The sequence below is a fragment of the Enhydra lutris genome, unplaced genomic scaffold (genome assembly GCF_002288905.1).
Source record: "Enhydra lutris kenyoni isolate GAN:26980312 unplaced genomic scaffold, ASM228890v2 scaffoldscaffold20, whole genome shotgun sequence".
Classification (NCBI taxonomy): Eukaryota; Metazoa; Chordata; class Mammalia; order Carnivora; family Mustelidae; genus Enhydra; species Enhydra lutris.
Window position 1 is genome coordinate 33,485,050 of NW_019154104.1, and position 25,898 is coordinate 33,510,947.

At 64.4% G+C, this 25,898-nt stretch overlaps 2 protein-coding genes across 5 annotated transcripts in view; both read left to right on the forward strand.

Annotated features, from left to right (window-relative positions):
* Window positions 1-10,703, forward strand: part of LOC111148512 (phosphofurin acidic cluster sorting protein 2) — a 54,296-nt gene extending 43,593 nt beyond the window's left edge. For 2 of the 4 annotated variants that reach the window (XM_022505121.1, XM_022505123.1), the window contains exons 15-24: window positions 90-196; window positions 497-651; window positions 920-1,030; window positions 1,312-1,420; window positions 5,346-5,388; window positions 6,560-6,602; window positions 6,730-6,865; window positions 7,536-7,762; window positions 7,990-8,103; window positions 8,677-10,703. In XM_022505121.1, coding sequence (XP_022360829.1) covers window positions 90-196; window positions 497-651; window positions 920-1,030; window positions 1,312-1,420; window positions 5,346-5,388; window positions 6,560-6,602; window positions 6,730-6,865; window positions 7,536-7,762; window positions 7,990-8,103; window positions 8,677-8,795 — 1,164 coding nt within the window. In that variant the 3' untranslated portion in view covers window positions 8,796-10,703. Of the gene's footprint in view, window positions 1-89; window positions 197-496; window positions 652-919; window positions 1,031-1,311; window positions 1,421-2,146; window positions 2,180-5,345; window positions 5,389-6,559; window positions 6,603-6,729; window positions 6,866-7,535; window positions 7,763-7,989; window positions 8,104-8,676 lie in introns of those variants that run through there. The other 2 variants (XM_022505122.1, XM_022505124.1) reach the window with 2 other exon arrangements.
* A 1,612-nt stretch (window positions 10,704-12,315) lies between these two features.
* LOC111148661 (testis expressed 22) lies at window positions 12,316-24,996 on the forward strand. Its single transcript, XM_022505424.1, has 3 exons — window positions 12,316-12,769; window positions 22,300-22,428; window positions 22,509-24,996. The coding sequence occupies exons 1-3, from the start codon at window positions 12,632-12,634 to the stop codon at window positions 22,686-22,688; spliced, it is 447 nt and encodes a 148-aa protein (XP_022361132.1). The 5' UTR covers window positions 12,316-12,631; the 3' UTR covers window positions 22,689-24,996.
* The last annotated feature ends 902 nt before the right edge of the window (window positions 24,997-25,898 follow it).

The window sequence follows — 25,898 nt, forward strand, 5'->3', positions numbered from 1 at the left end:
TGCCGTCCCCGCAGCAGGGGTGAGGGTGCGGTGCTGGCGGGCAGCCAGGAGCAGCGTTGGGGCCCAGGCCGCGCCCTCCTCGCCTGCAGTTCCTGTCAGAGGTCCTGCAGAGGCACGCGCTCCCCGTGGTGTGCACCTGCTCTGCGGCGGACGTCCAAGCGGCCTTCAGCACCATTGTCTCGAGGATCCAGAGATAGTGAGTCCGCCCAGCCCGCTGCGGCCGCGCCATGGCTCTGTCCCGGGGGCGGGGGCGGGGGCGGAATCCGGCCGAGCCCGCACACAGCCGCTGGCAGCCCCGTCTTCTGTCCAGGTCTGGGCGGTCGGGTGGGGGGACGACGTGGGTGTTGGTGGCCATCTCGGGGTCATGAGTGGACCGTCGTGGCCCGGGGCTCAGCCCTCCCTTGCCCGGGGGCCGCTCAGGCGCGCGGGGTGGTCCTGGCAGCAGGGATGGGTCCCTGAAGTGTCCGTCCGCTCTGTCCCGCCCGTGGGGCCACAGCTGCAACTGCAACTCACAGCCACCGACACCCGTGAAGATCGCCGTGGCCGGGGCGCAGCACTACCTCAGCGCCGTGCTGCGGCTCTTCGTGGAGCAGCTGTCCCACAAGACCCCCGACTGGCTGGGCTACATGCGCTTTCTCGTCATCCCGCTGGGTGAGGGGCGGGGGCGCCGGGCCCCCCGGTGCCGGCCTGGGAAGCGAGGCAGGGCTGCGTGCGGGTCCCGACACGATCCAAGCCCGTGGGACGTGGCTCTGTGTCCGTGGGCTTGCCCTATCGGTCCCTGGGGGCGCCGGGTCCTGGGGGGAGGCTCACCGGCCCCACGCATGGTCCGCGGTGGCTCCTGCGCCCCCCGGGAGTGGGGCAGGGCTCTGAGGGGCACCGAGCGGCCCATGCGGCCTGATGGCCTCCCCTCGACTCGCAGGCTCCCACCCCGTGGCCCGGTACCTGGGCTCCGTGGACTACCGCTACAACAACTTTTTCCAGGACCTGGCCTGGAGAGACCTGTTCAACAAGCTGGAGGCCCAGAGCGCTGGTGAGGCCTGGGGCCCCGGCCGGGTGGGGCCTCCCTGGGGAGACCTGGGGCCTCTGCCCGGTGCTCCCCACTGGCTGTCGTGGGCCTCAGAGTGGGCTGGCCGTGGGGGCCCCTGGCGAAGGGCTCCCAGGGATTTGGAGACGCCGTGAGGGCAGAAGGTCCCTCAGCCGGCCCCAGTGCTGCCACTGCTCCTGGGCTGGGAACCGGGCAGCCCCGGGGACAGCACGCGGGGTGGAAGGGGAGTGTGGCCCCCACGGACCCTGCCCGGCCTTCTCATGCAGTGCAGGACACGCCGGACATCGTGTCGAGGATCACACAGTACATCGCAGGTGCCAACTGTGCGCACCAGCTGCCCATCGCAGAGGCCATGCTGACCTACAAGCAGAAGAGGTACCTCGCTGGGCCACGGGCAGGGCAGGGTGCAGGGAAAGGGGAGGGGCCCCCGCTCCATGCCACAGACATGGGCTGCCCGCAGCCACCGTCCCCCCCGTAGTCCTCCCTACCTGCTCTGGTCTCAGAGCCTTCAGGCACGGTCAGCAGGGACAAACCTGGTTGGCCAAGGGACCGAACCCGAACAGGGCTTGTGGGGGGACACCATGAGCGGGTCGGGCAGCCCCAGGTCTCCTCTGAGTTGGTCAGAAGGAGCGGCGTCAGGATTCCTCTCCGTAGTATGCTGGAATTTCCCATAGCAAAGGGTAAGGGAACACCCGTCACAGGGCCCTGTCCTGGCCGCGACCTGCTCTGGGGACACAGGCCCAGGCTGCTTCAGCCAGGCTGGAGACGTGTTCTCGGCCTGACCCTGGGCACGATAGCGGGCAGGATGGCAGGCAGGAGCGGGGGCCACAGCCGCGGCCAAGCAGAGGTCTGGCTGCCAGGCCCGCAAGGGCAGTGGGCCCCTCCAGGGAGGTGGGCTGAAGGGCCCAGCCTGCGGCTGGTCGGAAGAGGAGAAGCGTCTGGGGTCCCGTCTGCGGGACACTCGTGGCTCTCCCCGCACAAGATGGGAACCCGCAGTGGCCGCCTGGCTCACAGCACCGGGCTCTTCCCGCGTGAGCTGGACGTGCTGCTGAGCACGTGATAACGTGTCTGTGTTTTCTCTTTTGGTGGCTTTCCGAAAAGGAAAAAGAACTTTCACTTTGACTTTACCCTCAGGTACCGCTGTCCCTGGGTCTGCGCCCGTATCCCCGTGCTGGTCTTTAGGGCTGTTTAGCAGTAGGAGCCGCAGGGGGCGTCCCATATCCTGCCACCCATCAGGCAGGGTCCCCCAGCCGAGCGGCAGGTGGGTGGGCACCCCGAGCCGGGACTCGGCTCTCCGTCTCCGCCCAGCTCGGAGGATCGCAGAGCACCGTGGGCTGACGTCGCGGCGGGCAGGCTGTCCTCTGTGTGCTGCAGCCCGGGGTGCCACTGGCAGTAGCGCCCGGTGGAGCCCGTCCATGGTGTCTGTGCTGAGGCCTGGGCACCACGTCCTGCAGTAGAAGCAGGTGGCTGGGCCGCTGATGCCACGCGGGCTGCGTGTGGACTTTCGTCCCAGCACAGCGTGTCTGCCGACCCGACTCACGGGCTCAGCACCCTGGGAGGGCCGCACTGCGGCTGCTTCTGCATGTGGGGGTGTGCAGGCCACAGGCGGGGGACCTGCCCCGGTGGCGCGCGCTCTGAGCCTGCTGTGGGCCCTGCGCCCCGGGTTGCGGAGAGCGGCACAGAGTGGTTCCCAGCTGGGCAGCGGCTAAGCTGCCATGACCCCCACGTTCAGTGAAGGGCTTTTCACCCCGCGTGGCTCCCCCCTTCAAAACCTGCACTCTGGAGCCACACTTCAGAGTGCCCCCAGAGCTGCCCTTTTTGGGGGGCTCCCCTTGCCTGTCCTGGTGGCCTATGTGTCGGGCCCCCACCAGGGCGTTGTTCCACTCTGTGTCTTGGGTTCTTTCTCTCCTGGGAAAGCCCACCAGCCCAGGGTCTCTGGGCCCCCGGCAGCCTCCTTGCTGGACACATTAGGAGGAAGGGTCTGCATTCCTCCATGGTCCTGCTAAATGAGCCTTTGTGAGCTAAAGAAAGACCAGCCGTGGTGTGCCCGTGACTGCTCCGCCGCCCCGGGGGTCATGCCGTGGACACCCACAGCCTGCACCCGCTGCCTGACTCCAGCCTCTCGTCTCCCCAGCCAGGGCTTAGGGGACCCTGGCCCTCGTCCTGTGTCCCTGCCCCCACCTCTGCGTCACAGTGGTGACACCAGCACCCGGGATGGGGCCCCAGGGAGGCCCAGCGTGCTGGCCGCCCTTAGAGCCCGGAACAGGAGGTCAGCAGGGAGCCTCTGTTGTCTGGGACAGAGGACAGAGGGCTCAGGAAACCTAGGAGACGGTGGGCAGTGGACTTGGCCCTCAGGGCCGCATCTCCTCCTGCCCCTTGAGAGCCCCTGCAGACAGGGTCTACACTGCACACAGCTCCCAGCCTGCCCTCAGACCCATACCTGCTGCGTGCAGCCCCAACAGCTCCCCGGGAGCACGTCCAGGGACGGCGTCCTCTGCACCCCGGCTCCACACCCCCAGTGACGAGCTGAGATACAGCTGTGCTTCCCCCATGTGGTCTCATGAGCCAGGGGTGCAGGGTCCCCACCACGGAGCCACACGTGGGAGCCTGAGGAGTCCCGACCTCTGCCCCACCCAGAACAGGTCCGGAGTGTAGGTGGCAAGGCCTCAGTGGCAAGCCGGTGTCACCCCTGTCCCGCTGGCGCGTGTCACGTGCTGAATGTTGTCTGCATGGCCAGAGGCTCGGCTTGGCTCAGACCCAGCAGCGTCCCTGTGTGGTGGCATCTCCTGGCAGCCCCTCCAGGCCCTCGTCCGCCTCCCTGCGTGCTGCTTGTGGGGAGGGTCCGGGAGCCCTGTGGGTGGGATTCCCCCTGCCCTGGGCTGGGGGCCCCCCGAGGAGCTCGCATGTGCCAGCGGGCCTGGCATAGGGTTCGAACTGCTATGTTACCCGGGGATAAGCTCTGTCCCCTTGGGTCAGAGTGGCCGGGCATCCGGCCGTCTTCAGCAGGTGGCCCTCATCTGTAGGTTGTTTCATCCAAAGACATTACCCAGGTCTTCCTCAGAGGTGTGGTAGGCGGTGCTAGCTCAGAGGCCAGGGGCCCTGTGTCCAGGGGGCACCCAGGAGCCTGCCCGCCGCCCTCCCCTCAGGCAGGTGCTGAGCCTCAGGGCGAGGACAGCGCCTCCTGCTCACACTGGCTTGGGTGCCAGGTGCCGTCTGTGCCGGCCCATGCACACTTGGTGGGGCGCGCTGACCGGCTGCCCGTCTCCATCCCCACAAGAGCAGGGCCGGGGCTGCTGCCGGCCCTTGGGCGGGGGTGGTGCCCAGGCTTCTCCCCAAACAGCCCTGTGCCTGGGGGCACCATGGCAGCCAGCAGGTGGGCACCCCAGAGCCCATGCAAAGCCGCCTGCAGAAGGTCTACTCTGTGACGTCAGCTCTGATGTTCGGGGCAGGAGGCGGAAGAGGCAGCTGGGAGCTGGGCAGGCTGGGCGGGCATCTCCCTCCTCTGAGGTCCCAGGAGGCCCAGCACTGTTCCTGCCCGGTAGGTTCTCCCAAGGGTCAGGAGCAGGGGAACCTGGGGCCCGAGTGGCCTGGGCCCTGTGGCAGAGACCGGTCACCGTGTGGCCATCTGCAGAGATGAGTGGCAGGCCGGGCCTGGCCCACGCAGCTCAGGCGTGGTTTGCGTCCCCTTAGCTGCCGCCCACATCCCCCACCTCCAAGGGCCTCTGACACGCAGGCCTTCTCCGGTGATCGCAGGGGAGCCAAGGGTCGGCTGGAAGACCCGCGGGGCCCAGTCCAACAGAACCTCACGGCCGCGGTGCTGGCTGGCCTCCACCAGCAGCACGGCCCCGGACACTCCGTGTCACCTTGAGGCTGCCCTTGGGGTGGTGCTCTGCCAGGGCTTGGCGTGTGCACCCCGTGCCCAAGGACGGAGGCCTGGGGACCGCCCCTGCCCCGTCCCTCTGGCCGGCACAGACTTCACCTAGCCTGCCGAAGACCAGAGAAACTCCGCAGCCTGGCTTTGAGTCAGCCCCGCACGCTGGGGCCCGGGGGTCCTGGGGCGCATACCACAAGCAGTCGTCTTGGGGCCGAGTGGAAACGGAGGCCCGCAGGGTTCGCGGGCGGAGAAGCTGGGCTCGCGCACGGCTCCCCACAGGCCTCTGGTCCCTCGCTGCAGAGAGCTGAGCCCAGGGCCGGAGGGCAGGGCCGGGTGCTGCGGGGATGGGAGTGGGCGGGGCGTGGGCGCTGCGGCCTGCCTGGCGGAGTGAGAGGTGACTGACCGGCTCCTGTTTCTCGTTCTCAGCCCTGACGAAGAGTCCTCTCAAAAGTTCATTCCCTTCGTAGGGGTGAGTACTGCTCTAGTGGGGCTTTGGCCTTCCCCGAGGCGTCCCTCCCGTGTGGCTTCACCCACGTGGGGACGACCCACTTGCCAAGCTTTTATAGCGCTGCTTGCGTTAACTTGATGTGTTCCAGAACCTTCTTTGCCAGTTTGAGGGAAGGACTCCTTAGGTCACCCCCCATCTTAAAGCTCGTTGCTCATTGTTTGTTTCCCACGTTGAGCAGGGCTGGGCTGGGCCCCGAGGTGGTCGCTGCTCCCAGCTCGGCTTGGTGCAGGCAGACAGCTCCCCTGGGGGCCAGGGCTCCGGGCTCAGCACGTCCTGGGCACACGGGCTGGGTCAGACTCGGCTGTGGGGGGGGCGCCCGGGTCAGCAGGGTCTTGGGACCAGTCCTACGGGGATGGGGCAAAGGGGTGCTTCTGTCCCTTGGGAATTACAGGACAGGAAGGGGTGCCTCCCGTGCCAGCCTGCTCAGCCAGGGGTGTGGCTTGTAAATTGGGAGGTTTGTCTTTCTCCCATGGCTGCTCCCTGCCGGCGGGGCCACGGCCGCAAGTCTCCAGAGCCCGGAAGCGTGCTGCGGGGGCCACAGGCAGCCTGGCAGGCGGGGCCCCAGGCAGAGCACGGGGTCCATGCCATCGCTGACCCTGGCCAGCCGTCAGAGCAGCTAGTGGCCCTCCCGGGATGGAGTTAGTGCGGGGGCACCTGTCTCGGGGGACCTTCTGACCCACCGGATGGGGGCAGTGCCAAAACCCGTGGACTCTGGAAGCACCCAAATGACTGAGACGGGAGTCGTCACTTTACTGGTTTAATTTTGTGTGGCTCGCACGCCCATCAGCCCGCTTGGCGCCTGGTGCAGGCCCCTCAGCCCACACCAGGCCAGCCGCGGGCTCAGGGTTTATGGAGGGCCAGAGTGTGGGCCCCGTGCCCGCTCCCCAGGGTGCAGGCTGACCTCGGGGGGGCAGCCACGGCAGTGGGAGGAGCCCAGGCCGCCCTGGGCTCAGCTCTGCTCCAAGGACGGGAAGAACTAGGGCCCCGCTCCAGCCCAGGAGCCCCCCAGAGGGCGGGGCATGGCAGGCGGGCGCCCGCAGGGAGACAGCCCTCGGTGTGTTTGGACCCTGGTGCACAGGCGGGAGGGCGGCAACTGAGCGCGGCCGCCAGCCTGCATCCCGCTGCCCTACAGGTGGTGAAGGTTGGGATAGTGGAACCGTCCTCAGCCACGTCAGGTAACCCCGTGCTCCCTGCCCTCGGGGCTGGAAAGGGGAGGGACGCCACCGTGGGACACCTGGCAGCTCCTGCCGCTCTGGGGACAGAGCCAGAGGGGGCTCAGCACCACCCAACTCCTTCCCAAAGGTGACTCCGATGACGCGGCCCCCTCGGGCTCCAGTGTGCTCTCATCCACCCCACCGTCCACGTCTCCCGCGGCCAAGGAGGCCTCGCCCACCCCGCCTTCCTCCCCGTCGGTGAGCGGGGGCCTGTCCTCCCCCAGGTAAACGTGGCCATGCGAGGTGGGCGCCCCACTCCGTCCTCACGTTAGCCCCTGACGCAGCGGGGCCTCGGTTACCACTTGTGGCCGTGACCACACCAGCCAGCGGAGGGTCCAGCCAGAGGGGACACTCCGAACAGCCCTGGGGAAGACACAGGCTTGCGGGGCCAGGCGTCCCCTAGGGTGGGGGTGGCACAGGTCCTGGCTGGCTTGGGAGACTTGTCCCCTCCCCAGTCCTGGGGGCGCTAGGGACAGAAACCACACAGACCAAGTGAACGGGGACCCTGCCTGCAGACGGGGGTCGGGAGACGGGGATGTGGGTAACCGCTGTGGGAGCCAGCGGGGGAGGTGGTCGGCAGCTCCTCCCACCCACCCCCGTGGGCCCCAGGGTCATAGGGCTGCCCCCGACTCCCATGGGGACCACACCTCCCATGGAGCTAGTTGACCTTGGCCCTCTAGACTCGAAGGGGTGGCTGGAGAGAGCAGGCGGGTGGCCAGCCCAGGTGCTCGGGGTGACCTCCGTGTGTCCCCAGAGGCTCCAGGACTGGGGCTCCCCACCCCAACCCTGGCAGCCCCCTGGCGATGGGCAGCCCAGGCGCCAGTGGGCCCCTCCCCTGGCCTGTGCCAGCTGCCGAGTGAGGACAGAGAAGTGAGGCCCCCTCTGCTTTTGCAGCCAGGGCATTGGTGCCGAGCTGATGGGGCTGCAGGTGGACTACTGGACGGCAGCTCCGCCCGCAGACAGGAAGAGAGAGGTGGAGAAGAAGGATCTGCCCGCCACCAAAAACACGCTCAAGTGCACCTTCCGGTCTCTCCAGGTCAGCAGGCTGCCCGGCAGTGGTGAGGCCGCAGCCACGCCCACCATGTCCATGACCGTGGTCACCAAGGAGAAGAACAAGAAGGGTGAGGTGGGGGGTGGCCCAGCTGGTGGGGGAACTGGAAGGGTGGCCAGACAGGCCCCAAGGTCGCCACGGGTCTGGGGGCTGCTTCTGATTCCGGCCACGAGCAGCGAGCAGAGGCTACCTGGGCGGGCGGGAGGGCTGGCAGCTGTGGTCCCAGTGGGGTGTGGGCGGCTCAGGTCAGCAGGGCCCCAAGGGCTGTGGCTGAGCCCTGCAGCCCTTCCCTCCTAGTGATGTTTCTGCCCAAGAAAACCAAGGACAAGGACGTGGAGTCCAAGAGCCAGTGCATCGAGGGCATCAGCCGTCTCATCTGCACGGCCAAACACCAGCAGAACATGCTGCGGGGTGAGCGCCGGGGCCGGGACTCGGGGCGTCTCTCGTCCACAGGCCCTGCCCTCCGTGGGGAGCCCGCGGGAGGGGGTCCTGGACCCAAGTCCCTGTTGGTTCTGTCTAAAGTGCGCAAGTGAGCCACAGGAAGCAGACCATCTTGCTGCCCACTGGGTGTCACGCATGCCAGCTTCGAACCCACTTGGATAAAGCATGTGTACGCACAGAACAGCTTTCTCAATTCTGAGAAAGAATCTCTCAACCCTTTCCCTTCTTTTAAGATTGATTTTTATATCTTAGACCTTTTATAGAAGATTTTCTGCAACTCGTTAATTCAGAAAACGGAGCCCAGAACGGTTTTCTCTTCATGAGTCTGAGTCTGATGACCACCGTGGTCGAGAACGGCTCTGCCTTCCTCCGTGGCTTTTCCAGTTTAAGCGGAGGGTGTTTGACCCAGCACACCCCTGCGGGGGCTGCGGGGCTGTGGATGGCGGTGGGAGGACTAGCCGGCGCGTGCCTCACAGGCACCTGGGGTCCCTGGGGGAGCCGGGGCACGGTGGGCAGGCGGGTCAGGTGGTCTTGTCCTCACAGTCCTCATCGACGGTGTGGAGTGGAACGACGTGAAGTTCTTCCAGCTGGCGGCCCAGTGGTCCTCCCACGTGAAGCACTTCCCCATCTGCATCTTCGGGCACTCCAAGTCCGCCTGCTAGCCCTGCCCCGAAGCCCCGGACGGCGAGCGCCGGGAGGGCCCAGCTGCTTTTCTGTTAACATTTCAGTTTACTACAGAGACCCTTAAAAACACAAAGAAAAACAGTCTGAAGTATGAATGTGCTCTCCACCCGGAAACTCGCCAGGAGCCCCCACCCCTGGAGCCCATTAACTGCTCTGCCATTAACCACATGTGCCAGGGGGGCAGGGGAGGCGTGGGGAGGTCGGGCGGGCAGCACTGAGCTTGGAGAACCACGAGGTGTGTTCCAGCCTCAGGACCTCCTGAGCCCCCCCAGCAAGAAGGGTCCTCACCTTCGCGTCCTGTCCTTCCTGAAAGCCAGGACTCTGCTTCCTCAGGGAGCTGGGGTCAGGCGGGCGGCCGCACAGATCGGCGGGTGCCTGTGTGCGCAGGCACAGAGCTGGGTGCTGGACGCTGAAGGCCTCCCGTCGGGAGTGCCCTGAGCAGAACATGGAGGCTGAGCAGCTGTCCAGCGGCACGAGGCGCCCCAGCACCGCCCACTTGTGGTTCCCAATAAACTCCAGCCTTGCGAGGCCGCGGAGGTTTTATAGTAGCAGACGTTTTAAATGCTTTTAAATACATGTTATAACGTAGCTACCAGACGCTGCTCTTCTGATGTCCCAGCAGCCCCTGGGGCTGGGGCAGAGCCAGCCAGTGCGGTCCCACATCCCAGCCCCCGACTCACTGTCCCTCTGGCCACTCTGGAGCCATCACCATGCTTCCACTGGTCATCCCTGTCCCAGACTTAGCAAGCACAGTGGCCCCCATCGCTGGCCCCAGCCCACTTGGCCTCCTCCCCCCGGCCTCTCTGGGCCAAGCTCCCTCGAGCAAGTTTGTGGGTTTGGGTCCCAGCCTGGGGGCCAGCATCGCCCCCTGCCTTCCCACCTGCGGCAAGAGCCCAGCCCAATCCCACTGCTCCCCCCACAGCCCTGCAGCCCACCGTGCACGGGAAGAGCCCACCAGTTCCCATGCTTGGCAGCTTTGGCCCAGGGACCCTGGCAGCCCCCCAGGGGGCCACGCCGGCTATGCTCAGAACACAGTGCCAAAGGCAGGCCGCAGGCTGCAGCACATTCCCGTTCTTGCAGAGGACGGGCGTCACCAACAGCCCATGGCACCGACAGGTCTGCTCCTGGAGGATGAGCCATGGCCCATTTTTCTTCCCTGTGACCTACCCACTTACTTCCTCCTGCAAGGCCGTACAGGGTGTCAGCCTCATGGTCAGTGCCCCTGGGCTAGTTAGGGAACAAGGGAACACGGGTCTGGCCTTGTGTGTGGCCCTGCCTCAGGGGTGCGTGCAGGCAGAAGACCTTCCCCGAGGGCCCAGACTCCTCCCCTGACAGCTCCTGGCTTGGAAGGACGGGGTCAGGGTGCAGGCCACTGTGCCCTGGTGCCTCTGGTGGCCTGTGACATCTGCCAGCAGCTACCCTCAGAAGCAGGCCCTGGGACCTTGAGCCTCCCTGCCCTGTTCCCGCTGCTGGGCCTCAGGGCCTTGGTCACTGGTCCTCAAGGTTCCTTTCCAAAAGTGACTCAGCAGGAAGGAGGGACAGGTGAGACTCCTGACTTCACTTTCTACCTGCAGAACTGACTTGAGAGAAAGGAACCAAAGTGGGGGAAGTCATGTCCACTCCAGCGTGGTGGTGGGGGGGTGTCCCTCTGCTGGGACCACACCCCCCAAATCCACTTCCATAGCTATGTCCTCAGACACGCAGGGGAGCACCTATGCCCCTGGCCTACAGAGCCTGGCTACAGTCTGTCCTGTTCTAAGTGCCACGGGGCCCACCCACCACACTGTCCCCAGGCCCAGGAGGTCATGCACACAGTCCCAGCCACTGTGACTCCATCAGAGACGTGGGCTGTGCTCACCCTGTGCCTCAGCTTCCCCAGTGGCTAAACAGGGAGGGTCCTGTTTCCCCTGCCTACCTCATGGAGCTATTCTGAGGATCCACGGAAAAGCACTTTGTCCCTCCAAGGAAGATGACTCAAGCCAAAACCATCTGTGACGGAGCCAGAGTGCAGCGGTCAGCACAGGGCTCGGGGTCCCAGGCAGAAGCAGTCCCCTCAGACCAAGGGTTCTTAGCCCATTGGGCGACCAGATGTAACCTGGGACTCAAGGGGCAAGCCACCCATCACCACTGGGCAAAGGCCCAGGCCAGGTGGGGTCCCACCGCCTCCTCACTCCTCCCGTGCTCTCCCCCTGGGTCACTGTGTCCTCAGGGCATGCCAGCCAGTGTCCTGAGTCAGTGTCATGGCTGCGTCGCGGGGAGCGGCCGGGGACCGCCTTGCCGCAGTGTCCTCGCCCCCAGGTGGGAGACCAGACTGCTCTCAGGGTCTGGCCTTTGTCCTGGAGCAGGTTCCTCTTTAGCAGACGGGGCCCCCGCTTCTGGGGTCAGCTGCCTGAGCTCCCATGCCGGCCCCCGCCCCCTTCCAGGCCGGCCTCCATGGGCGCAGGAAGTCTACGGGCAGGGCGACCTCCGCGGGGGCCTAACGCTGTGGCGAGGGGGGGCCCCGTCTCTGTGCAGACCGGTTCGGTTCCCCGCACTGCTCGGTCTCTAGGACGTGCGTGTTGCTCGGGCTCTTTTCCCGTCCACGTGGAAAACAGGATTCATGTAAATAGCCTTTTCGGGGACAGAGTCTGACCTGTCACGTATGCGACCGCGCGGACTATTCTAAGGTGCTGATGCGACACTAATAAACCTGGGGCACCCCAGGCCCTCGTCCCTCCCTGCTGTGTGGTTCCTCCGGGCCCGGGGACCGTGGGGGTGCTGCGGGGGGGACGTGCGGTCGGAGGGTTCCGCCGCAGGGGGCGTGGGGGGGCACCGCTTGGGGGAGCGGGGGGGGGAGAGACGCCGCGGACGCGGAGCGGGGGGACCGGAAGGGTCACGGAGGCCACACAGCCTGTAGGCCAATGGCTGCGGGCGGGGGGCACAAGCGCAGGCCCTGTGGGGCTCCGGCCGGGGACCCCCGAGCTCCGAACTACGCCTCGATGCCCCTCCAGAGGCGCAGAACGGAGGCATCTGTGGGGGGACCCCTCTGAGCTCGCCGGGTCCCAACGCACACAGAGCCCCGACCAGCCCCTCGGGCCACAGCGCAGGCGCAGCGCAGGCCGGAAGCGGAAACGGCGGGGCGGGGACAGCCCCAGCGGAACTTCCGCCGCGCTCGGTTCCGCCCCCTCAGAGCCGCGGAGAAGGCGGTGGGCGGCACCCCTGTTCGTCGCCCGCCCGCCCCGGGGAGGACCCTCCCCCCGCCCCCGGCCTACCCCGCCCCGCCCCACCCCATGCCGCTAGCGCACCCGCTGCCCCGCACCTCTCTCCACCCTCAGCCCCTTCGCCCCGTCCTGTTCCCCCCGCGCCCCGCTCCGCCGTCAGCGGCCGCCGCCTCCCGCACGTTCGCTCCTCCCGGCCTCCCGCCCTGTGCCCCCCTGACCCGTGCCCGGAGCCCCGCTCCGCCCTCGCCTCGCCCGCAGAGCCCCCTGGGGTGTGGTGCGCCCGCGTCGAGGTGAGGTCACAGCGAGCGGGAGGAGGGAGGAGGGAGAGCGCCGCTGCCCTTCGTTCTGGGGCTGGTCGGGGTCCTCTGTGCGGTCCGCGGCGGCCGGGGGAGGACGCACGCCCCGCGGGCTGGAGCCAGGCGGGGAGCCTGGGCCCGGGACGGGGGGCAGCGCGGGGTGACCCTGTGGAGAGGAAGGGCGGCCGCAGCGCGGCTGGGGACCCGCGGCCCCCGAGCTGGAAGGGGCGGCTGCCGGAGCCTGACGCGGCCCCCGTGGCCGGGGTCCAGGGAGCAGCGGTGACCTTGCCCAGAGCCCGGCGGCCTGTGGGGCTGGCGATGGACCGTCGGGAGCCCTGGTCTCATGGCCCCGCGGGGAAGGCGCCCCGGCAGGCCTCGCCCCTCCGGAGCCCAAGCAGGGCCTGGGGCCGGCCCAGCACCCAGAGTGGAGGGCAGCAGGCGCGGACTCAGGACTGGGTAAGCTGCACCCGGGAACTGGCCCTGCAGGTGGGCTGGCCCGGGCGAGCGGCAGCGGGGGCGCCTCGGCCTCGGCCTCCGGCAGGGCCCACCCGGGCCGCGCGCTCTTCCCGCGGCCCCGCAGTCTCCCCAGCGCCTGCACCCTGGGCGGTGGGCGGCAGCACGGGTAGGCGGGGGGCGGGACCGTCCCCAGCAGTGGTGACCCGGGCATTCCCAGGGCCTGTGCCTGTGCCGGCCCCATGCTGGAGGCGCGCTGCGCCCGACCTCACGCCGGATGGGCGAGCGGCTGCCGGTGCCCTGGAGCCGTGAGAGGGGACAGCGGCTCCGCCCCCGGGTGCTTCAGGAGCAGAGAAGCCAGACGCCCAGAGCTGTGTGTGGCTCCCTGTGTGCGGGGGCGGCAGACGCAGTGGCTGCTCTGGCCACCGAGCCCCGGTCTGCCGCGTCGCTAGGCCAGCCTGGGTGCTGCGTTCCGTAGAGCCGCCGCCGGAGGACACCAGGCGTTCGCGGAGACGCTGTGTCTCCAAGGAGGGTAAAGCCAGAAGCCGAGCTCGGCCGGCCGAGCAGAGCAAGACGGGCTTGCGGGTGCGCCTCGTCCTCCCGGCGGCCTCCGCCATCTCGGAAGAATCGGCCCACGCGGCCAGACCGGAGGGGTGTGAACGCAGGGGACAGCAGCACCACGCGGGACGTGACGGCCTGTTCATGCGGGAGAAGGGACCGGAACCACCCCGGGCAGCTGGGGAGGAGGGTCCGCGCAGCTGCGTGGGGCAGTGGCCCACACGGTTATAAAGAGTCTGGGAGAAAGAGGACAAAGGCCAGTCAGAAAACGGGAGCAAACTTGGCATGAAGTAGGCAAACGTCCCTGAAAGAAACTTTGAAACGCCCCCAAAGTGTTCCCGAGACGCCCGTTCCCGGAGGAAAAGACCCGCACGGAGGGTCCTCAGGCATTTCTCAGTTCCGTGTCCTGGACAGCACAGGTGCTGAATGTTTGGGGTGCCCGGTGAGGAGAGCTCGACTCTTGATACCGGGGTCGTGGGCTCAAGCCCCCGTTGGGTGTAGAGATCACTGAAGAAAGATGAACTTTAAGAAACGATAAACGTTTGTCTTGTCTTTTTCGCTACGCCAAACCGGTAAAATAGAAGAAACCAAAAATAGGTCCAGTTGTAGCAGATGTGAATTCTCACCACGAAGCCGGAGTCCTGACGCGTGACCATCAGGACTGAGAAGGAAGTCTGGAAATTGACCCAAATGCCCGCAGAACTTAGCATAGGATGACGATGGCCTCTCACATAGGTGGGGGAGACGGACTTCAAGTAAGTCTTGTGGGGCAGCCATGCAGAAACGGGGAAGACAGTCATAGCTGTGCCTCTCACTGAACACGGGAGAACCCCGGGTGCAGGGGTGGCCTTTCTAGCCTCCGAGTCCGGGAGCCAGGAGAGAGCAGGCGGTCACGTTCGACCACATGTGGAAAACCCACAGAACTTTCCGGGAGGAGCATCTGGGGGGCTCAGTGGGTTAAGCCGCTGCCTTCGGCTCAGGTCATGATCTCAGGGTCCTGGGATCGAGCCCCGCATGGGGCTCTCTGCTCGGCGGGGAGCTTGCTTCCCCCTCTCCCTCCGCACTTCCCTTGCTTGTGCTCCTCTCTCTCCAATCAATCAATTAATCAATCCTTAATTTAAAAAAAAAAAAAAAGAAAGAACTGGCCAGGATGTGGAGAACGTGGAACCCTGTGCAGCGCTGGTGGGTGTGTGGGAAACACTGTGGAGCCCCACCAAAGAGTAGTGTAGAATGACCACGTGCGCCCGCCTCCACCCCCGTTCCGCTCGCAGGCTCGCATCCGACAGAACTGAAAGGCATCGGGCAGACCGGCGGACCTTCGTGTTTGCAGCAGCGTTGGGCACAGCAGTCCGATTGTGGAGGCGGCCCGGGGTCCCTCAGAGCCCAGTGTGAGGCGTACGTCTGGTGGAACATGACTGGGCCTTAATGAAGGAAGTTCGTTCAGACAAATGTCATGACTGCGATGAGCCTTCAGGACGTTGTGCTGAATCACCGTCCAGTCGCAGACGGACAGACGCTGCACAGCCCACTTCCGTGAGGTCCCTAGAGTGGGCAGACTCGGGAAGGACAGTGGGGGCGCCAGGAGCTGGGGACTTAGCGCGTCGGGAGGACAGTTTCAGTTCAGGAAGGTGAGAACATTCTGGAGACGGGGGGGGGGTGACAGCTGCAGGACATAGGGAATGTGCTTCAGTGACCCTGAGCGGTACACCTTCGAGTGGTAAAAGTTACGTGTGACTTAGCACACGAGAGAACGTAAAAGGGAGGAGAAAAGAAGGCGGAGACGTGGGGCGCCTGGGTGGCTCAGTCGTTAAGCGTCTGCCTTGGGCTCAGGTCATGATCGCGGGATCGAGCCTGGCATCGGGCTCCCTGCTTGGCGACGCGAGCCAGCTTCTCCCTCTGCCCCTCCCCCTGCTTGTGTTCCGTCTCTTGCTGTGTCTCTCTGTCAAATAAATAAATAAATAATCTCTTGGGGGCGCCTGGGTGGCTCAGTGGGTTAAGCCTCTGCCTTCGGCTCAGGTCATGATCTCAGGGTCCTGGGATCGAGCCCCGCATCGGGCTCTCTGCTCGGCGGGGAGCCTGCTTCTCCCCCCCCGCCTGCCTCTCTGCCTCCTTGTGATCCTTCTCTCTCTGTCAAATAAATAAATAAAATCTTTAAAAACAAAACACAAACCAAAAAAACGGAGACACCGATGACAACGAAGGAAACTCTCAGGCGGCCCCAGAGACTCGCTCAGTGAAGGACTTAGGGTGGGCAGTTCCAGGCCGTTAGGAAGTGAGTCCCCCCACCTGTGTGGTGACGACTGTCCAGAGTCGCTTCTGCCTCTCCTGGAGCGGCTTCGCCCGACACCACCCAAGCCGCGGGGGAGGGAAAGAAGGAGAACGACGTGCCGGCGGGACTACGGCACGAACTGAGGAGCCTGCGTATGTGGTCAGTGGGTCAAACCGGGCGGCACCTGAAAGCCTAGCGGTCAGGCCTGACCCCGCAGCCCCCATGCCCCTGCCCCCCGGGAGCCAGGACTTCGTCTCTTCCCCGCCGGCCGAGGAAGGTGTGTGGGTGTGAGCCGTGCCCATGCTCGGCGAGTATGTGACGTCGTGTGTGAAACGACGAAGGACTCGAGAAACGCACGGAATAAAGTCGTCGGCATTCGCGAGGGGGACGAGCATGTGATCTCTCAACAGGTACGGAAAATAACGGTAGTAAGTTCCGGCATCTTTCCTTAAAACAAACATAAACCTATTGGTTATTCTTTCGAGTGAGGCGTGATTACCACGGTGAAAGCCGACGATTCCCAGTAAGGCAGGACGCGGTGGACGTGACACGGTTGCTCTGGGCAGCCTCGGTCCGACTCTCAGAGGCGCCCGGGGTCGCCGCGATGATGGGCCCGTCCGGCCCCGAGCCTGCGCCCCAGTCGGGAGAGGGAGCGCGCTGTGAGTACCTGAAAGGGAGACGTGAAGCGGCCGTATCTGCAGCTAACCCGTGAGCCGGCTGGAACCCCGCGTGAGCCGCTGAGATGACCCCAGGAAGAGCACGGCTGGAGGCGACCTCCCTCGGAAGCTCTGTAGTTCGTGGGGGCCCCTGCGTGGCTCTATCGGTTGCGCGTCTGCCTTCGGCTCCAGTGGTGGCCCCAGGGTCCTGGGGTCGGGCCCCGCATGGGGGGGCTCCCTGCTCAGCGGGGGGGCTGCTCCCCCCACCCCACCGCCCCCCCACTTGTGCTCTCTGGCTCACTCGCTTTCTCTCAAATAAATAAATGGGACATAAAAGAAGTAGAACTTATTTTCTCAGTACACCGAAAATAACCGAGCAGAAAATGTAGTGGGGAGAAGAGGATTCATTCCCTTTCACAGCAGAAACTGCAAAGTCCCTAAGGATGAATCCGTTCCTGAGACGCACCCTGGGGCCCAGCAGCGCCGACAGCAGCTGATGGGAGTCTGTGCCATCTCGTTCCACGGGAAGATTCAACACGTTAAACCTGCTAGATTTCCCCCGAGTACCTTCTTCGGTGCAATACCAGTTTTTCAAAAAAACAGAACTTTTCACGAGTGTTGACAGTCTTACCCTAAACGTGCCTACGTCTCTGTCCAGGTATCAATTACCTGCTGCACCGGACAGATGTCCCCCAGACTCAGCAGCTCAAAGAACGAGTACGTCTGTGCCAGTCTCCGCCGTCGGGATGTGGGGCTGACCGGCTCTGATCTGTCAGGTTACAGCCGGGACGCTGGAGCTGCGGCCGCTGGGAAGCCGGACCCGGCCGGAGAGCCCGCTTCTGCAGTGGCTCACGCGGCGGGCACGCCGGTGCCGGCGCGGGCAGGCAGCCTTGCCCCTCACCAGCTGCCACCGGAAGCCGGTGGGCATGGGCAGTGCAGCCCCAGCCACGGGCCCAGCAAGCCCCAAGAGCAGCAGTGACAGGAGTCTGTCCCCAGGGCCATCACAGCGAGACACAGGGCCAGACGCGAAGCTAAGCTCTTGGCAGTAATCGGAGAGGAGGGACGAGACATGTCCATACGGGGGCGTGACCCTCGTCCTGCAATTTCATGCCCAGCAAAAATAATCTGTTAAGAGGGAAGTAAGGACGCCCGGGTGGCCCAGTGGGTTAAGCGCGGGGACGTTCTGAGCCCGTGGGACCGAGACCTCCCACGAACAGCCTCCCATCTGCTCCTGGCGTGCTTTGGTGCCAAACTCTGCCTTTGGAGTGAGAGTGGGTGGAGCCCCTGCACGAGCCGCAGGGTGACCCAGGAGACGGAGTCGTGCTGCAGAAAGCACGAGCGCAGCGTGTGTGGAGTGTGGCTTCCTTTATGTAGAGCCCAAAGACACACGTGTCACTGCACCGTAAAGATTGAATGAATAAGGACTTTCGTTTTGAAATTTTATTTGGAAAAGAAACCGTGCAACGATTTAGAAAGATAAGAGCAGGTCTTGCTTGTCAGTTCTAAGCTCCAGCGACTGACTACGGCACCAGGCGCCTGGGGCCTCTGTCATTAAGCCTCTGCCTTCAGCTCAGGTCGTGGTCCTGGGGTCCTGGGATTGAGCCCTGCGTCGGGCTCCCTGCTCGGTGGGGAGCCTGCTTCTCCCTCTCCCTCCGCCACGCTCCCTGCTTGTGCTCTCTCTCTCACTCTTTCTCTCTCAAATAAGTAAAATCTTAAAATAAAATAGAACCGTATGGCATTGGGAGAGACAGACACGGGCAAGACATCCACAGTCCAGGGCAAATAGTTGGAAAACTAGTCCCTGTGTGAGTCTGGGGCTTATGGGACAGCGGGGGACAGACTTCTCCAGGAACGGGGCGGTGGCTGGCTGCCCATTCCAAAGATCAAACACAGCAGTCGTGAAAACCAAACCACAGTCGGACCAGGACAACGCGACGGCGGCGTTGGAAGCTCGGGGGGCAGGTGGGGAGGTTCCTACCGGGGGCCCCACACTAAATCCATGCTGGGAAATCCTACACGTCGGACAAAGTCTTTAAAGGTTAGTGCAAAGACACAAAAATCTGAGGAGACGGTCTGGAAGAAACCGCTCGTTCCGCGCGCAACGTTCGAACGTGGACCAACTGGATCCTACGGAGAGACGCTTTCGGGCCCTGGGAAGGTGGTTTTCAGCGTGGAGCAGAAGGCGTGTGAGCGATGGACTCAGTTCTCGGAGGAAGCGGGCGATGCTCGGCAGGAGGGGGCGGCTGTGGGATGGGGCGCGCTGGGCCCGCGAGGCCTCCGGTCCTGTGGTGTCGTCTGTTGTCTTTTTTTTTTTTTTTTTTTTTCATTTAACCTCATTAATCCTTCCTCCTCCTGCCTCTAACTTTTGGTGAAGTTACTTTGTTGCTCTCTTCCTTGCTGCTTGAATTGCTTGCTTTACCCATCCTGGGGCTTTTTCCTAATTTTCCAGCATTTGGGGTCCTGTCCACGGGACGGCGGCAGCCGGTGCGCCCTGCACCCTTGCTCGTGTCTGTGGGAGCCGGCTTGCGGCCTCTCTTCCCCTTTCACTCGGGGCGGATTAGGGGTGCTTTGGAAGGTCCGCCCCAATATGGTTCTGCTGTTAATTTTTAATTGCATTGTCTTGTGGCCGCCCGATGCGACCCGGACGAGTCCTGTGCTGGCACGTCTGTTTGTTGGCCTAAAGCGCGGCTGACATGTGCGATGTTCCTTCCCTTTGTTTGCGGGCAGCGCGGTTGCCTGCGGCCGGCAGTGCATCCTCGTCCAGGTCTGTCAGATCACGCTGCCTCACCACTTCAGACTCTGTTTTTAAAAATTTGGGCTATTTTTTTTTAAGATTTTATTTATTTGTTTGACAGAGATCACAAGTAGGCAGAGAGGCAGGCAGAGAGAGAGGAGGAAGCAGGCTCCCCGCTGAGCAGAGAGCCGGATGTGGGGCTCGATCCCAGGACCCTGAGATCATGACCTGAGCCGAAGGCAGAGGCTTTAACCCGCTGAGCCACCCAGGCGCCCCCAAAATTTGGGCTATTTTTTTAACACATGTGCTTGTGTAACTTAGGACGACAGCCCTGCCCTAGCTCTTGGGGGTCACAAGGGGCACAGCCCGGTACCCACAGCTTCCAGCTCTTGTGGCCATTCCCACCACGAACTGGGATTCTGGGATTCGGGGCCTGTCCTCACCGTGCACCCTCTCGGGGACCCCCGCCTCACCCGGAGCTGCTGCGTCGCTGGTGACAAAGCCCCACGCTGAACCCACAGCTCAGTCCACCTCAGAGCCCCAGGCATGTGGACAACTGCCTGTGGCTGCTCCAGGGCCCTGCAGGCCACGCTTGGGGAGCCCAGAGGCCAGCTCTGTTCCCAGGGAAGGCTGCCCCCCAAGGCCTCTCATCTGGAGTGCCCCTGCTGGCCTCCCCTCTGCAGGACCCCAGCTCCTGGACCCTCGTCTCCGTCCTTGCTGGTTTACTACATTTTGGTGGAGGGCCTTGGAAGGAGGGCCCTGGAGATGTCTGAGCTCCAGACTGTGGAGCTGCTTAGACGTCCTCATTCTGCCTCCGCACTCGCGTGGTGCTTTCGTGGGTGTAAACTCTCGGTGGAAAATCCCGTTCTTCCAGGACGTGGATTACTCTATCGCCCCTAACCCTTGCTTTTTCTGCGTGATGCCCGCGACCGTGTGGCCTCAGGTCCTCGGCATGTGCCCCACGTCAGTCTCTGCGGGTCCCTGCAGCTCCCACACGCCCCCGTCTGCTTCCTCCCATAGTCTGCCGCTGCACCCCCTTGTCTCTAGGAAGTGCGTGTGCGCGTTCATTTCCTCGACTCTCTCTCCCGAAATCTGACTGCCTGGATGCTGACCTACGCAGCTGAAGTCTCCAGGTTTCTTCTGGTTCCTGCTCACCGTGTCTTTGTTTCTGGCGTTCGGCCAGTCCTTGCCTTCGCGATCAGCGTTTGCTGTAATGACCGGCTCTGTGACGACTTCCTTGAGCCGCCGTTTGCTCCCGCTCGCCCTCCGTCAGGGGCCTGAGGTCAGCAGGATCTCCGTGTCCACCTCTTGCCGCGCTGTCTCAGAGGTCCTCCAGGGATGCCGCAGCCGTGGCAGATGGCGGAGACCTGAGAGGCGGGTTTGGGGCAGGGGCTCTGCTCCCAGTCACCCTGCTCTGTGGGGAGTGGGTAGAGTTTGGTGGGCGATGCTGCGGGGCTACCGCCGGACCGAGGGGGGGCCCCACGCCACCGGCCACACCTGTGGGGAGCTTTCCGTGTGGACCCAGTCACATGTTTAAAGAGCTCTGGCTTGCCGTCTGAGTGGTCCTCTCCCACACCCCCCCTTTTTTCTGTTTTGGGGACATCTGTGTCTAGGAGAACAACAGCTATGGGACGGGGGGGCTCTTTCCTGTCCCCCGAGTCTCTCATCCCAGGCAGAGGCCACACCTGCTCCTGGTCAGTGCAGAAGAGCGGAACGGGGGGCTGGCCTGAGGCTCCACGTGTGGGGGCAGCCTCCTAGTGGTCAGGCACTTGGGCTGTGAGGGGGAGGTTTCTGGGGGCTCTGGCCTGGGCGCCCCACCCTCGGGGTCTGTCAGGCCACTTGTTTTCTCCAGGAAAGAACCTTCCTCTCCTGGGAGGATGGGGGGAATAGCCAGGCCCCATGGATCTTGGTGCAGAGTGGAAAGAGGAGCTAGGGGCTTCACTTTTTTTTTTTTTTTTTTGTGGTTGTTGATGTGCGGGGGGGTGGGTGACGCTTAAACCACAGAAATGTGTTGTCTCAAGGTCTGGAGGCTGCGAGGTCCAGACCCAAGTGCCAGCAGCGCTGCTTCCTTCTCCGGCCTTCTTCCTCGGCTTGTGGCTGGCCCAGGTCTCTTTGTGCCCTCACGTTCCCTTCCGTGGGGGTCTCTGGGCCCTAATGTCCACTTTGGGAGGTTTGCTTCTTATTTTTAAGTATATGGCTTAGCGGCACTGAGTATGTTCACGTTGTCGGAACCCGATCTCCAGGACTTCTGCTCCGCGACTCTGATGCTGTCCCCGTCTACCTCGGGGGGCGGCTCCCCAGCCCTGTTGCCCCATCTACTTCCCGTTGCTGTGGATCTGACTCCTCTGGGGACACCCAGAGTGGAATCACACAGGGTTTCTCCTCCGGTGACCTGCCCGTGTCAGTCGGCGTAGTGTCTTCAGGGCTCAGCCACGTTTCTTCCTTTTTAAGGCTGAATCATGGTCCGCGGCCAGCACCTGCCCATCTAGGGAACGCAGGCACCCAGCAACGGCCGTCTGGGTTTTCACACAGCCTTTGGTCTGTTGTGGGCCGTGCTGCTGTGACCTGGACGTGCGGTGTCTCTGTGAGGCCTGCTGCCGGTTCCTGCGGGTACACACCCACAGGGCCCACCGGGGATTCTCGTTTTAATTCTTTGAGGAATGGGGACTTCACTCTGCACTTGTCTCAGTTCTCTGTCCTTAGCTCCCTGCGGCGCTGCAGATGGTGACCAGCTGTCCCACCCCCCGCCCAAGGAGGAAGCGGGGGGCGTCCCCAGGCCTGGCCAGAGTCTGGGAGGGTCTGTGGCATACAGCCCACCTGGGAAGTTCTGCCGGGGGCGGGGTGGGGGGGGGACAGTGCTGCGGGGCTGCGGCTTCTGGTCTTTCCCGGTCACTGACGCCGTCCCAGCCTCCTGCCTTGTGCTGAGCCTCCACACTGGCCCCTGGCCACCTCTCCACCGGTCCTCACGGTTCCTGCGGCTTTTTCTTGACTTAGGGGGGCTCAAGGAGGAGCCCCTTCCACCCCATCCCTCCTGAGGCTCTCACAGGCCAGCTTGGAGGACCGCTACTGCCTGCCACCTCCTGGCCTAGTGGGAAGGGCCGCGGCCGCCGCTCTGAGGACCTCCCTGTCTGGGGACGACCCTCGCGCAGAAAAGCAGCCAGCGGTGGGGCCGAGCGCCGGGGCGGGAGCCGCTGCAGGCCGAGCTGGATCCTGGGGACGAGCGGGCGGGCTACTCCCTGTGCGGTGCTGGGGTCGGCGGGCGTGGGAGCCAGGAGCACAGGTGTGGCTGGTGCCAACCGCGCCCCTGTTCGCGCAGGTGTGCGAGCCCCCCGAGAGCAGGCCCGCGAGCCGCCGCTGGAGCGTCAGCATCGAGGAGCGCCGGCAGCTGGCCACGCAGGACGGCAGGGAGGAGCCGGGCACCGGCGGGCCTGACCCCCACTACAGGGTGTGCAGTGGGGGGGCGGGGGGCACGGCGACACGCTGGCCCTGCCTGGACCCGCCCCCTGACCCCGCGGTTGCCCCCAGGACATTGCGCAGCTCGTTGCCCAGCTGGTGTCCGAGGACGTGGACAAGGACGTGCTCCTGCCCCACCCACTGAGGTCCTCTGAGTCCGCCCACGCCTTCCATGCCTTCCTGGCCCGGAGCTCGCCTTTCTGGCAGACCGCGACTTCGAAGGCGCAGGTCTTGAGGTCACTGCCCTCCTAAGAGACGACTCAGCCCAGTGTCTGTGTTCCAGCGCCTTTCCTGGGGGCCAGGGGTAGGCGGCGGCGGCCTCTTCACCTCCCGCGGGAGCTCGTGAGCCCAGGGATGAGAGAACCCAGGCCCAGGAGGACCCCGTGACTGCCCCTTCCTTAGAACACGCAGCCCTGAGGCCTTGGAGGCCACCTTCGGGGGGGTGCCCTGCCCCAGCCCAGCCTCCAGGAGGCTCCCTGAAGGGGTCTGGGGGACAGGGCGGGGGTGGCGGGTGATTCCGGAAGAGCCCTCTGCTGCCTAGAGAGGCCTGGCCTGCTCCCTCCTGGAGTCAAGCAGCTGTGAATGGCCTACAAGGGGGAGGAGGGCGTGATGGCTCACGGGCCCCTACAGAGCCCAGTTCATGAGCAACTCCCTTGCTGGCCCTCCAGGAGGGTGGGGAGTTTGAGGCCATCAGCTGCTGGGCACGAATGCTCACCCAGCTGGGGGACACCAGGTCTCATGCTGGGCCCTGCCTGCGGTAGGTCCAAAGGGGCCCGCGTAACTCGGGGAGCAGAAGCCAGGGGGTGCTGAGCACAGGGAGGCTTCCTGAAGGAGGGGTGCCTCCCCACCTCCGCACAGTGGTTGGCGGGCAGAGGGCATGGGAAGCTGTGAAGAGCGGGCCCTGGGCCCATCCCAGCATCTGCTTTTGGGGGTTGAGGGGTGGGCGGAGGGTTCTGAGCCCCGGGTGATGTGGGGGAGTACACTGGCGGAGCTGGAGCTGGAGGGGGACTGGAAGCGGGAGGAGGGAAGGCGGGAGTGATGGCAGGCTCCCAGCCCTCCAGGGCCATGGAAGGACAGCAGCAGGGGGTGGGAGCCGTCCCTGGGACTTGGCCACTGACTCTCAGAGGCTGACGGGCTTCTGTGTGGGGACAGCTGGGTGGCGGGGACTTCAGGCTAGATGAGGTGAGGAACCCCAGGTCTGGGGTGCGGGCAGGAACTAGGCCTGCAGACACTGGCCTCCCTGGGTCCCGGAACCTGTGGCCTGTGTCCTGAGGGGCAGGCTGAGGTTGAGGCCTGGGGGACAATATGACCCCCTTCTCCCCTCTTTGGGGATCTCTGATGATGAACTACGGGGTGGGCGTCATGGGCCAGGCTCCAAGCTGGGCAGGAAGGAACCCCCCCGCCCCCACCCAGCAGTGCTCCCGGTGCAGAACGGGAGCTGAAGTGCCAGCAGTTAGGTAGAGGTGACAAGGGCTTGGCTTGGAGTTCTTTATCACGGAGCGGGGATCCGGAGGGTCATGGGCTGACCTGCCGGTCCTGGTCTGCCTTGGGGCGGCTCATGAGGCTGCAGGCAGATGGTGGTGAGTCCAGGATGCCCCGACGGCCGGCCCTCTGCCTTCCACATGGTCTCGGCACCTCTGCTGGGCGGGGAGCCTGCTGCCCGGGGCCCGGCACTCCCACTCCCGCAGCAGAGCAGAGGGGCCTTGGGGGGGGGGGGCGAGACCCCAGCCGCGCAGCGTCTTCAGCTGCCTCCTGCGTGGTTACCATGGTTACTAAGGCCTCAGGACCCTCCCAGTGACCCCGTCCGGTAGAGCGTGGTGCCCAGGACAGGGGCCACTCACCACCGGGGGGTGGATTTGCTGTCACCCAGAGCTCTGGTTTCTACTGCTGCCCCAGCAGAGCACCGCCGCAGACGACCTGACCTCACGTTCCCTGGCTGGGGCTCCGCAGAGATCCCAAATGGGCCTCACCAGCCTAGGATCAGGCTGTGCTCACGGCGGCCAGCCTTTCTGGAGAAACCGTTCCTGGCCTTTTCCAGCTTCTGGAAGCTGCCTGCTAGCCTTGGCATGTGGCCCCTTCCTCTGCCTTCAAGGGCGGCCGCGTGGCCCCTGTGGGCCCCATGCCCCATCTTCTCTGGGGCCTCTGCCTCTTCTGTCGGCCCCCAGCGCTGCGGGCCGCTGCTCCACCCTCATGGCTAAGCCGTCCCAGGCCCCACGGGCACATTCACAGCTTTGGGGTGAAGATGTGGAATCTTCTTGGGGGTGCTGTACCTTCCCCGGGGCCCAGCACCGACTGGGTAGAACTGGGGGTGCTGCGTCCCATCCCACAGAACATGGGACTGCCCCCCCCAGCAACCAAGGACGGTCAGCCCCAACTGGGAATAGCACCTGCGCGGAGCCCCTGGGACAGAAGAGGGTCCCCCAGCATCACAGAGGGAGTCAGCAGGACGAGCAGTCAGTCTAAAGCCAGCAGCAGTCAACGGGGACGTCTGCTGGGCCACCCCCACCTATGTCCCTTCTTTGTTTTTATTTTTTAAGATTGCATTTATTTTGAGAGTGCAAGTTGGGGGAGGGGCGGAAGGAGAGGGGGAGAATCCCAAGCAGAGTCCCTGCTGAGCACAGCACGCACGCCTCCACAACCCCGAGTTCGTGACCTGAGCTGAAACAAAGCGTGAGACGCTTCAGGGCGTCTGGGGGGCCCAGTCATCGGGTGTCTGCCTTTGGTTCAGGTCGTGATCCCAGGTCCTGCCTGCTCTCCCTCTCCCCCTGCTTGTATTCCCTCTCTCACTGTGTCTCTCGCTGTCAAATAAATAAATCAAATCTTAAAGAAAGAAGAGATGCTTTACCGACGGTTCCCCCAGGCGCTGCCCTCTGCCCCCGGTGTCCATTCTTCACTGCCCGTGCCCTTCCAGCCAGGTGGGTCTCTCCTCATGCTCCAGGAGGAACAACACCCCCCCCATCACAGAGACATCCCCATGTGGGGGGCCATGTGGGGATACCTCTGAGGAGGGAGGCCCTTCGGGGACATCCCTGGGGGGGGCATTGGAGTGCTCTGGCGGCAAGGTGGACAGTGTCCCACCGGCAGGCTTGCCCCGGCTGGCCGCGCGAGTCCCTTGCGTCCTTTCACCTGTCTGTGCTCACGAGGGAGGTCAGCTCGGAGCAGGCAGCACAGGCGGCCGTAGACACCCCAAGGAGGAAAGCAGGTGTGCGCTGGGGCTGTTGTTTGTGTCCTCCCGAGGGCCAGCACCGCCCCTGCTGAAAAGAAGGACTTCGTGGGCTCTGCGAGAACGCGCTCACTATTCAACAGTAAAGTTTTAAAAATCTCACCCACAATCGCACCAAGATCAGGCTGTGGACGCGCGGCGAAGGCTACCAGGTACCTCCAGAGACCCAGGCAGCGAGGAGAGAGTGTGTGGAAACACAGCAAGCGCACAGCCCCTCCCTGCAAACCTAAGAAACTTTA

Excerpts from the sequence above, each read along its gene's own strand:
- LOC111148661 (XM_022505424.1), top strand. The coding sequence starts at position 12,632 with ATGGACCGTCGGGAGCCCTGGTCTCATGGCCCCGCGGGGAAGGCGCCC. Across the intron at positions 12,770-22,299 it reads AGGCGCGGACTCAGGACTGG|GTGTGCGAGCCCCCCGAGAG; the intron begins GTAAGCTGCACC and ends CTGTTCGCGCAG. Across the intron at positions 22,429-22,508 it reads GGCCTGACCCCCACTACAGG|GACATTGCGCAGCTCGTTGC; the intron begins GTGTGCAGTGGG and ends GGTTGCCCCCAG.